The sequence below is a fragment of the Epinephelus moara genome, chromosome 22 (genome assembly GCF_006386435.1).
Source record: "Epinephelus moara isolate mb chromosome 22, YSFRI_EMoa_1.0, whole genome shotgun sequence".
Lineage (NCBI taxonomy): Eukaryota > Metazoa > Chordata > Actinopteri > Perciformes > Serranidae > Epinephelus > Epinephelus moara.
The window spans coordinates 16847246-16859833 of record NC_065527.1 but is presented as its reverse complement, the minus strand read 5'-3'; the positions used below and the strand labels follow the sequence as shown (position 1 = coordinate 16859833).

At 41.4% G+C, this 12588-nt stretch overlaps 1 protein-coding gene across 1 annotated transcript; it reads left to right on the top strand.

The window, feature by feature from the left end:
- Nucleotides 1-106: 106 nt before the first annotated feature.
- kat2b (K(lysine) acetyltransferase 2B) lies at nt 107-11594 on the top strand. Its single transcript, XM_050033961.1, has 18 exons — nt 107-648; nt 1727-1853; nt 3263-3408; nt 3506-3592; nt 3694-3875; nt 3958-4149; nt 4385-4488; nt 4611-4736; nt 5241-5374; nt 6397-6605; nt 6696-6822; nt 6913-7023; nt 7430-7573; nt 7798-7912; nt 9205-9235; nt 9326-9389; nt 9483-9567; nt 10040-11594. The coding sequence occupies exons 1-18, from the start codon at nt 448-450 to the stop codon at nt 10231-10233; spliced, it is 2379 nt and encodes a 792-aa protein (XP_049889918.1). The 5' UTR covers nt 107-447; the 3' UTR covers nt 10234-11594.
- The last annotated feature ends 994 nt before the right edge of the window (nt 11595-12588 follow it).

The following is a 12588-nucleotide window of genomic DNA, read 5'->3' as shown; positions in this document are numbered from 1 at the left end:
AATTTAATTAGATGCCTTTTATTTAACAAACTGCTCTTCCTTGAAAAAAAGAAAAATCTATTTATATATTTGTATCTATTTTAATATAGTCTATAAATATTGGATATTGAAAATAAGTTCAGTAATTCCTGTGTTCTATGAGATTATTACCATGACACACTCGTCCCTGTGTGCTCAGATGCAGCTCCACATGGCAAGCCACATTTTTTTCCATTATATGACCTTGAAATTTTGCTACAAATGGTTGCATTTTGTGACCTCTCCTCTCTCAATTGTGCTGGATTTGGCCTATCCCATCTGAGTCCCCTAGCGGAGGAAAATGGGCCTACAGTGAGAAATTGAAAATAAGGATGAGCGCCATGTCTGATCCTCCGCTTGTGGAATAGAGCGGACAGCAGAGCGAATATTTCCCGGGCCGGGGGTCCCGTCGGGGGTTCCGTGTGAATCATGGCCGACAGCGCTGGGATTCAGCAAGGTTCTCCGGCCATCGGGGCAGCGGGCCTGGTACCGGCCGCTCCTGGAGCCGGGGGGACGGAGGGCTCCGGCGCCGCTGGAGGATCCGCACGTATCGCCGTGAAGAAGGCGCAACTCCGCTCTTCACCTCGGCCGAAGAAACTGGAAAAACTCGGAGTGTATTCATCCTGCAAAGTATGTTGTATTTGCAGTCGGCTGAGTGTTTAAACACAGCGGGTTGAATGATTTATTCTAAAGCAACGGTGTTTCCTGCGGTTGGTTGCAATAGTTTACAAAATGCAAGCGCAGCAAAGGAAGCCATTGCCGCACTTCATTTTTTTTCATTTTGCATGCACGAACCAATAATAGAAAAAGCGATATTAATAACCCAGTTAATAAAAGCATTAACGCTGCAGGACTCTCACGTAGAGGCCCTCCAGCTGCAAGCTGTCTGCTGTATGTTCAATGTTACTATGTTTCTGTCTAGGTGGGGGGTCGGTGAACGTAAACATTGGCTTGGCGCTGGTACTTGGGAGTAGCTGGCTGTGAGCACAGGGGCTGCAGCCCTGTGTGTGTGCTCAGCGCGGGCTGAGGCTGTTCACTGGGAATGTTAACAGTGTCCCTGTGCCGTCTGTCAGCGCACGGTGTGAAATAGAGAGGATTTTATTGGTTTTATGCAGTATATCATCTGCAGAGAGGGACGGGGTCTTTGTTTTGACAGGGTGACAGCTGCTAGGGGGGCGGAGTTTGTTGTTGTTGCAGTGCGCGTGCGCAGTTAGGCAGCTCCAGCTGACGCTGACAGGCCTTCTCACCCCACCTCCAGATACTGTACAAAGTCAGTCATAACAAATCTCCATTAACCTGAGCGCCACTGTCAAGTTTTAACACCTATGCGCGCTGTTATGGTCCATTTAGCGCGTGTTAAAATTATACAGCACTGGGAAAATGATTAGTGCTCATAATTATACTGTTTCCTTTTTAGACGCTGGTGTGATTAAAAAGCTGATAACATATGCAAGTGGCTGATAACAGCAGCACCACCTGTTAGTCATAAGGCACCATAACTAACTCTGCAAACAACAAGTAATTTCAGTTTCAGAAAACATCAGTGATGCCTGCTCTTCCTTAAAACCTGCATCTGTTTATTGCTCCTCACTATGACAGCTCAGTGTGAATCATATGTTTCACAGATTCAAAAAGTAAATTAATATATAGTGGCTTCACCCTCATCTGTATTCCTGCCTGTGCTCATTCAAACTGTGTTGTTCCCCAGGCTGAGGGAGCCTGCAAGTGTAACGGCTGGAAAAGTCAGAACCCCCCTCCTACACCGCCACGAACTGACCAGCAGTCCAGCGCAGTCAACCTGCAGGAGCCCTGCCGGAGCTGCTCTCACACCCTGGGTAGGTCAGCAAGTCTGGGAAGGAAGCCACAGCTGGTGCTAATATCAAATGGTACAGAGTATGGGGCAGGGCTGTAATCTATTTAGCACTGGGGGGACCATCTTAAATCGACACCTTTTTACGATCCGACCTCTTTAGTGGGGTCGGGGGGGAATTTCCTCCAGGACGAATTTTTAGAAACTTCACAGCTAAACGGAGCATTTTAGAGCAGTTGGAAACAAAAGTCATGGATCAGGGGTTCTCAAAGTTTTGACGATTGAGTGCTATTTTAGGGAGCCAGCCTATAATTAAGGGGGGGTGGAGCCTATCCCAGCTGACATTGGGCTAGAGGTGGAGTACACCCTGGACAGGTCGCCAGACTATCACAAGGGTGACACATAGAGACAGACAACCATTCACACTCATGGCTAATTTTAAGACTCATTCACACTGGCGCTATTTGGTCCGCTTTAAACAAACCCTGGTCCACTTCCATGGATAGTTCAGTTCGTTTGGAGTGGTGTGAACGCTCATTTGAACTCTGGTGTGGACCAAACAAGCAAACCCTGGTCCGCTTGAAAACTGGGTGACCACGCCAGCTGAAGGGGATGTATTTCCATTTTCTGTCATGGCCAATCAATGAGCCGGCTTTTCTTCTTCCTCGTGCTTTTTTTTTTTTCCTGGTCAATGGTCGTTTCGGGCAGTACCGCCCCCAAAGGAGCAGCTGTTGTAACTGCGTGACGTCAAGGCGATTTGGTCCGCTTTAAAAAGTGCAGTGTGAAAGTGAACCGAACCAAATGAAGGTGTGAAATTTTTCAGCATTCCCCACCCAATCGAACCGAGTCCCCCAGACATCCTGGTGTGAATGCGCCCTTAGAGTCACCAATTAACTTAACCTGCATGTCTTTGGACTGTGGGAGGAAGCCAGAGTACCTGGAGAAAACTCACGCTGACACAGGAGAACATGCAAACTTTGCACAGAAGGGCTCCCTCCTGGGACGAGGAACCCTCTTGCTGTGAGGCAACAATGCTAAATACTGCTTCAACCGTGCCAACAGTCTATATTATGATTTTTAATGTAGATTTTTATGACATATTATACTACCACATTTTTTAATGACCTTTTTAAAGTGACATTTCTATAGGCTACTATTATTTTTTATAAGGTTATTTTTTTGCCTTTTTTGATAGGACAGTTTATACAACAGTAATGCAGGTAAAACAAAACAGTGTTTGCGGGGGATTGTTCCAACACTAAATTAATGTTAACTAATACAGTAAAATAGACGTCAATAAAATACAATTAAACCCTAACTATCCATGCAGCAAAGGGCCATGGGCTGAAATCCCCAACATTATAGTCATGTATAGGGTATATACTGATGAATGAAGAACTGTAATCATTTCAAGGTTTATTCTCTCATCCCTAGGTGATCATGTGACCCATCTAGAAAATGTTTCCGAGGAGGAAATGAACAGACTTCTAGGTATAGTCCTGGATGTGGAGTATCTTTACACATGTGTTCACAAAGAGGAGGATGCTGACACTAAACAGGTCTACTTTTCCCTCTTCAAAGTAAGTCTCTACTGTTACGATCAAATTATACCAACACAGGATTTTACAATTGGCATTGTTTACAAGTGAATATTCCCCTTTTCTATTTATTTTTCAGCTGCTGAGGAAATCCATCCTACAGATGGGTAAACCGACATTAGAAGCACAGGAGAGTCCTCCCTTTGAAAAACCCAGTATCGAGCAGGTAATCTCATCTACATGTGCATCAGCTGCAATGCACCGTTCGACACAAATTGTTTCAGTGTGTCTTTGTTTCCATTTATTTATTTTCTCTTTTACAAACAGGGCGTGAACAATTTTGTCCAGTACAAATTCAGCCACCTGCCATCTAAGGAACGTCAAACCATCATGGAGCTGGCCAAGATGTTTCTCAACCAGATCAACTACTGGCAGCTGGAAACGCCCTCCCAGAGACGCCAGAGGGTTCCCAACGATGATGCAGCTGGATACAAAGCCAACTACACCAGGTAGCAGCCCTGCCAGACACCCTGTTAACATGCAGCACACCTGTTTACAGTCGTAAATATTCCTGTGGTGTGCTCGTTATAGATGGCTCTGCTACTGCAATGTGCCTCAGTTCTGCGACAGTCTACCCCGGTACGAGACCACTCAGATCTTCGGCCGGACGCTGTTGCGTTCGGTCTTCACTGTGATGAGGAAACAACTGCTGGAGCAGGCCAGACAGGAAAAGGACAAGCTGCCACCTGAGAAACGCACGCTCATTCTCACACACTTTCCTAAGTAAGAAAAAGAAACATATAGAAACTCTGAAATTGCACACAAAGGAATATCCTTCAAACTTAATTATACATGCAGACTAACATACAATTTGCTACACAGCTGAAGCACTCAATCACACACTACACATGCATGCACATTCTCAGAGTGAAACCACACAGAAATCACATGTGCGCTTAAACTGCCTTTTTTAATATAGCGAAGTAAAGTTGTGGCTGCTTTGTTGTGTTTGGCTCAGATTCCTGTCTATGCTGGAGGAGGAGGTGTACAGCCATAGCTCTCCGATCTGGAGCCAAGACTTCTTGGCAGGAGCGTCAGGAGGGCAGATACCTATCCACACAGGTAACACACACCCTCACAGTCACAACAGAAACACACACCCTGACAGACACACCCATCAAGCTGACTTTAGGCAGTGTGAGAAATGAAAACAGGCTCTTACAGTATCAATGCTCTCTCTGTAGTTATCAGTGCGCCTCCTGTGGCCAGGCCGCTGTACTACAGCACCAGTCCTGTGTCGGTGGACCCATCCACCTGCGGCAGTGTCAGTCCTGCCAGGAAGACCGCCTCTGTGCTGGAGCCAAACCCAGGTATTACAGTCAAACCTGTAATTTGTCCTAAGGTTACAATGATCCCACGTTATTACACAACACCTGACAGTAAACAGTGAGCACCTGGGGAGAGTTAGCCGTGTGTTTTACCGTTAAACCATGTTATTGCGGTTTTTGCACCCAAGCCTTCGTAGCTAACAAAGATTCATCATCTCTATCTGTCTACTTGTATTCAGCACTTAAAAGAAAGCCTGTTTTAAAATGGAAAGTCCCGAAGGTGCAACTAACACATTTCCTCAAATTTGAATTTTGGCTTTAAAGCTGAATCAAGAAACAGAAGTGAAAAACCCCAGAGACCTACTCCTAACAAATTAAAAGTAAGGCAGTTTTGCCATCACACATATATGAACACATAGTAAGCTAACTTTAAAATGCAGGGTAATTCTTGTTTGGCTGTAGATTCACCACTCAGCTGCTGAGAAGGTGTAAAAGACATAATGTGTAATGAGGAGTACCTTCCTCTGTGTCTGTGCATTATCACAGTTGGAGAAAAGCGCAAACCCTCAGAGCCTCTCCCCCATGAGGAAAACAAGAGACCCAGGGTGGTGGGTGACATCCCCATGGAGCTCATCAATGAAGTCATGGCAACCATCACCGACCCTGCCGCCATTCCAGAGGTAACCAGTTCCCACTGACCCACTGATTGAGTCAGGTGTAGAAGACATTTAATGTAGTGACATTAAACTGATTTGTATGCCTCTGTGTCGGCGACAGCATTATATTTTTGGGCCGTCTGTCTGTTTGTCCCATTCCCATGAGCACGATATTTCAGAAACCTTGAGAGAATAGTGCCCCATGTACAAAGGCTGTGTCCTTGCAGCAGCGGTCGCAGGTTCGACTCCAACCCACTGCCCCCCACTACGTGCCTCCCCTCTTCACGCTATGTCTGTCTTATCAAATAAAGGCAAAATGCCCCAAAAATATCTAAAAAAATATTTTGGTGGTCAAGGTCAAGGTCACTGTGACCTCAAAAAACATGTTTTTGGCCAAAACTCAAGAATCCATGCACCAATTATGAAAAAAATTACCATAAGTGTTTGATAGAACAAAATGATGAACTGATGACATGTTATATCAATAAGGTCAAAGGTCAACTTCACTGTGACATCATAATGTTCTACAGAAACACTTTTATGGCCGTTATTCATCGCATGAACAGAGGGGGAGACGTTGTAAGATACTGAATTGGTGACACTAAACTTTGGATGTCTGAAGCATCCACATTTGGCAAAAAACATACTTAATAACTTTTATTAAATTCCTTCAAAGTCCTCAGTACATTATGAGTCTGGACGAACATGGCTGTAAGCTGCAACTTGTAAGGTTGGCTGAGGGATATAGCCGTGAGGTGGTAATTCCAGTTTGATAGTTATTGGCAAAAGATTTGGCGCTTGTTGGCTAAAAAATTGGCAAAAGACAATACCACTTTTAAATAATCATTCTGTATGCCCAAAGTAAGTAAGTTTGTGAATGTCATATAAAGTTTGTAAAGAAGATAATGTTCTTCATTTAGTGAAAAATGTAACAGATAAAAGGGAGAAAATAATGTAACTGTAAGATCCGAGATCATTTCAAGTGATCATGTCATCAAGTCATTATTTTATTTCCTTCCTTCCTTCCTTCCTTCCTTCCTGTGCAGACCAGCCTGCTGTCAGCTCACTCTGCACGCGATGAAGCTGCTCGTCTAGAGGAGCGCAGAGGGGTGATTGAATTCCATGTAATCGGTAACTCCCTAAACCAGAAGCCCAACAAGCGGATCTTGATGTGGCTCGTCGGCCTCCAGAATGTGTTCTCTCACCAGCTGCCCCGCATGCCTAAGGAGTACATCACACGGCTGGTCTTTGATCCGTGAGTGTAACCGTACTTTGTCATTGCTTGTCACATTCAGAGACGTAGTGGAGGTACATTCTGACTGAATTCATGTTTTTTTGTGGACAGGAAGCACAAGACGCTGTCACTGATCAAAGATGGCCGTGTGATCGGAGGGATCTGCTTTCGGATGTTTCCATCGCAGGGCTTCACGGAGATTGTCTTTTGTGCCGTCACCTCCAACGAGCAGGTCAAGGTGAGATCACTTCCTGTCTCAGCTTGGTTAATTCATGCTATCCGATTGTTCAGTTTTGACCTTTGCCTTTTTTTGGCTGTGTGGTTGTAGGGTTATGGGACCCACTTAATGAACCACCTGAAGGAATATCACATAAAGCATGAAATCCTCAACTTCCTAACTTATGCTGATGAGTACGCCATTGGCTACTTCAAGAAACAGGTAACGTGTTACGTCCATTAAAGTGTGTGGGTACATGTTTGTAATGTTGTGTCTACTTGGGTCACATGATGCAGTATTTTTTCTACGCCTTCTCGCCTAAACCTCTCACGGTGTGTGCTTAAAAATCTTTACATGACCTGCAAAAACAAAAGAATCAATTATTAAGACGTCACTTGCTGATACTGTGATGAACTTTGCTTTTGTTGATACTGCTGTAATCTGCCTTGTTTTTCGCTGCTTACGCACATTTCTACAGGTAGAACTACGACTATGTGTCAGCATTTGTACTGCTTTTGGCTTTGACTCTTTATGTTTTGGGCTTGAAATGGTTGTGTTTTTCTAAGTGAACTCATTTTTGTACAGTGTATATACAGCTGCAAGAAAACAGAAATCTCCTCTCTCTCAGGGTTTCTCAAAGGACATCAAGGTTCCCAAGGCCAAATATGTGGGCTACATCAAGGACTATGAAGGAGCCACACTCATGGGCTGTGAACTCAACCCCAGCATTCCCTACACAGAGTTTTCTGTCATTATCAAGAAGCAGAAGGAGGTTTGTTTCATATAACCTAAGATAGACTTCATTGTCCTGGACACATACAGGATCTGCTATTGAGAAAATACAAAATAACATAGTGCAGACATACAGTAAAGGCACAGACTGCCACCATCAACAAATTGCACACAGCCCGTTGTACAACACACCTCGTTTAAATGCCTCCTTTTCTATTTTTATTCCTGCACTCACTATCTTTTAATCTCATTTGACTCCCTCAGATCATCAAGAAGCTGATAGAGAGGAAGCAGGCTCAGATCAGAAAAGTCTATCCGGGGCTTTCCTGTTTTAAGGAAGGAGTTCGGCAGATTCCCATTGAGAGCATTCCTGGCATTCGTACGTAACCTACAATACTGACTTTACAGTGTTAACATGTGTATTTAAAGGAATACTTTACCCACAAAATGACCATTTGTCTATGAAGCACTCACCACGTTACATTGAATTCGTGAAGTGAACTTTGTTTTTCTCATATCCCTCCACGGTGAACGAAGGACCCAAAAAAAGCATTGTTCATGAAGTAATCAGGGTCCGCTTTTAACAACAGCAATACTACATCAAAGCATCCGTTACAAACTCTTACACAACTTGTGCAGTAAACCAAGTCTCACTTATCCAGTCGTGTGCTCAGTACTCCCCAAACACATGTATTTTCGCTAAAACTTTACGATTTAAAACACCACTTACGAGTAGTGCGCCATGTGTGGTTGCTTTTGAGCTCTGCTTAACCCTTTGAAAGCTGGAGCCAAGTATTCGCAAGTATTTAAACCTTTGAACCCTGAGCAAATTGGTGCAATTTCTTTCAAAAACACGGGAAAAAAGGCAATTAGCAACTTGGTTAGAAATGTCCCACAAATTGCAAAAGAATAAAATAAAACAAAATAAAATAAAAATAATTGATTTAGAAAATTATTTTAAAAAAAAGCTAGGGAAAAAACATATTTAGAATTATTATTATTACATTTTTAAATTATGTTACAGAATTATTTTAATTTTTATGCACTCTTTCCAGGCCATTTCATTGTTTGTTTTATATCCACTTTCTTTCTTTTTTTATTTTTTATTTATTTTTTTTACAAATCTTCTTGTTTTTAATTTTCTCTTTTTACTAATTTCTTGCAATTTTTTTTTCTTTCATTGCTCACTGCCTTCTTCTCATGTTTTTAAAAGAAATCAAGCCAATTTTCTCAGGCTTCAAAGGGTTAAGCAGAGTTAAAACGCATGCGTGTGTCCAGACATACTACTCGTCTGTGCATGAGACCGTTTGTGCTGACGTTTTAGTAGAAAAGAATGTGTTTGGGAAGTTCTGAGCATGCGACTGGATAAATGCTATTTGAATTATACTGCACTAGTTGTGTGGAAGTTTGTAAACAGATGTTTTGGTATCGTTTTGCTGTTGTTAAATGTAGACAGTGATTACTTAAATTCATGAAGAATGTGCACCTTTTTTGGATTCTCCGTTCTCCATGGAGGCATGCGAGAAAAGCAGAGTTTTCTTAACGAATTCAATGTAACATGTGGTGAGTACTTCATATACAAGTGATCATTTCGCAGGTGAAGTATTCCTTTAACATTTATGGATGTTTATAGTTTGATATATGGGGATAATTTTAGTTTTTTATCAACAGGTGAAACTGGCTGGAAGCCTGTGGGCAAAGGGTAAGTGTGACTCTACTGTACAAGATTTGAACTTCTAGAAATTCCCCCAGTGACTTAGCTAATGTATTCCTGTTCTGTATTGTACTTTAGGAAGGAACTAAAGGACCCAGATCAATTGTACAGCACTCTGAAGACCATCCTCCAACATGTGAAGGTGAGAGACACACACACCCAAACACACACACATATGCAGTGTTCCTTTAACACATACACACGTTATTCTTATCAAGCAATGTCTATGTCTTAGAGTCACCAGAACGCCTGGCCTTTCATGGAGCCAGTGAAGAAAACAGAGGCGCCTGGGTACTACCAAGTCATTCGCTTCCCCATGGGTACGTGTACAGTGTATATCTGACAAAGGAGCAGAGGATTAAAGTGGAGCACGCTTGCTAGACCTACCTATTTACAATGATGAAAGACAAAACTTACCCTGAAAAGTTAGAAGGAGCTCATGGCAGATGAAGTTCAAGGACACAGTGCAGATGCATGCTGGGATTAAAGCTGTCCCCTCTGGCTGAAGGATGGTCTCTGCAAGAGGAAGTACTTAACCTTTAAACAGCATTCGTGGAGCATGCTTCACATTTTTAGCTCCTCTCAAAGATCATTTGCACTTGTATTCTGAAGTTTTAGATTTAGCAGTTACAGCGCAGATCTTTTGGAGGATCACATTTAACATATTCCAGTGGTTTTCACTTGTAATTGCGACTCAAGTGTCTAATGAACTGTGTTTAGTAGTGGCCATATTCAACCTTTGACGGTCAAAAATTTAAGAGCAGTATATGATAGACTTTTTTCTTGTTTCAGATCTTAAGACAATGAGCGAGCGTCTGAAGAGCAGGTATTACACGACCCGCAAGTTGTTCATGGCTGACATGCAGCGCATCTTCACCAACTGTCGTGAATACAACCCTCCAGAGAGCGAGTACTACAAGTGTGCCAACCTACTGGAGAAATTCTTTTACACCAAGATCAAAGAAGCAGGCCTCATCGAGAAGTAGAAGAGAGGAAGAAGAAGTTTCTCCTCACCCTAACATAAGATGAGACTATAAACGGCTACAGTCATGGGTGATGCAGAAGATAGCTATACGCATGGAGAAGTTAAGAATAGGACTACTGATTCTGGAGTGGTTAGGTTTCAGAAACACATATCTTAATGTAAAAGGTGCGAACGGGTCTTGGATCATCACTCTTTTGATGTTTGATGAATGTCGGCCCAGATCCTGAATCAGTAGCTTAGGCTGATATTAACACTGAAAGATAGGCCACAAGGGAAGGCCTCACTGAAGACCTGCGAGACTGTTGCTGACATTGAGCAAAAGACGCATCGTGTCTTCATATTTCATCACGTATCCCAGAGTCCCATGGAAACGCAGGACCGTGGAAGATGTAACAGTGATACATATTCAACAGGGCAGAAAGCTTCCGTTATTATTTTTGTGTTGGACGTTGAAGGGCAACACAGAATGACAGCTGATTGGAGATTCACCATCCACCTTACTTTGTCTCTCTCCATCTCCCCTCTCTCCTTTCTTTTCATACTTTCATCTCCTGCCTTTTTGAGTGTCTGCCTCATCTTCTCAGTTGACTCAGGTAGAGTTGTCAAGAGCAGAAACCACATCTACATCGTATTAAGTCATTACACAAGTGTTACCTGTGAGGGACGTGACTGAGAGTTCAGGTTCTCCTGTTTATTTAACTTCGTTCCTGTGAGCATGCACAGCGTTAATGAGGTCAAAGTTTGTCTGTGATGAGTTCATCCTGCCAAAAGAGGAATACATACTTTAAATTTGTACAGATTTGAATTATTTTAAAGCACTTGTACCCACTGTATATTTTAAATGTGTACATAACATATATTTTCTGTTTCAGAACAAAACATCTTTTTCCCCAGTAAGCCACATAGGGCAGTTTGAATATCGAAATGCACTTTTATTTTTCCAAGTATTAGTTAACGTAATTAGCATCCTCTTTTCTTCAGAATTTGTTTTAAATATAAATTACCGCTGTTGACTAAGGACTAATTCAGTTATCTAGAGTTTATTCTTATTTATGTTCTGTAATTTAAAAGAATTATGCTTAAGACAAGGTCTTAATTTATTCTTTCTTATTTTTGTCCTGCAGATGGAGATTGATAACTTTATACTTTGGAGATAAATGAAAAGATTGTGCAATACTATGTAGTTTTGCTGTTTTGTAAAAAGGTGTTTGTACTTTTCAAACTTTAGGGAAAAAAATACATTTTGTAATATGTCTGGAAAAATTATTTCATGCTCTTTGTACAACTGGTTTTAATGACATAGTATTAGCCTATTTTATAGACTGAATAAAACAGAAGTGAGGCTAATTTAGTGTCTGTAGTTTTTCCACTCAAGGACGTCAGAGGTTTTCTACACCCAATACATTGTTTGCACTTGCAAACAGGACACAGCTTTTTCATTAGCCTTTCAGGTTTGACAAGGGAAACAGTTTAACCACCAATAATTGTAATTATGGTACGATATTCAAACATTTTTGGGAACCTTAATAATTAACTATTGAAGGCTGACAAATATACCCTAAAACAAACCGAGTTCCATCAAAACGTTGATATGTTGAACATTAGCCTGTCATGATAATCAAACTCCCCTCCAATAAAGCTCTTCTTATTTATTAATTATCATTTTACAGAGTATATGCACAAATCCTGAAAGTAAATTAAATGCCTTTAAAACCTTTTATGAGACTCTTTCCATCCATTTTTAGACCCCATCGACACTTCTAGTTTTTACCAGTTACACCAGTGACACACTTCAACATATTTAATTAAAAAGTAAGATAGCACAACTTAACAATCTAAGGTTGTTTTAAATCCCTAGACCACTGCATCAGTACGAAATAATTCAATGAGACGTGGTGTGAACAAAATAGTATGAAAAAAATGAAGTGACTGACCCAATGCAAGGTTGATCAAAAAGAAATAAATCAGGAAGACACAAGAGCTGTATATGTGTTCGCCCTAACACACACAAACTTGAAAAATGCCATAGTATAGTATGCCCTGAAAAACTATTAAATATCATTCTACAGTATGCAATGAAAAATGTTGAAGTATAGTATGTCCCGAAAAATGACCTGAAAATGCAATACAATGATATACTACAGTATGACCTAAAAATCTGGAAAAAAACCCCGACATTATATGATATGACCTAAAGATGTGATAAAACGACATAGTATAGTATGACCTAAAAATGTGATAAAACGACATGGAATAGTATGACCTAAAAATGCGATAAAACGTCAAAGTATAGTATGACCTAAAAATGTGATAAAACATCATAGTATAGTATGACCTAAAAATGTGATAAAACGAC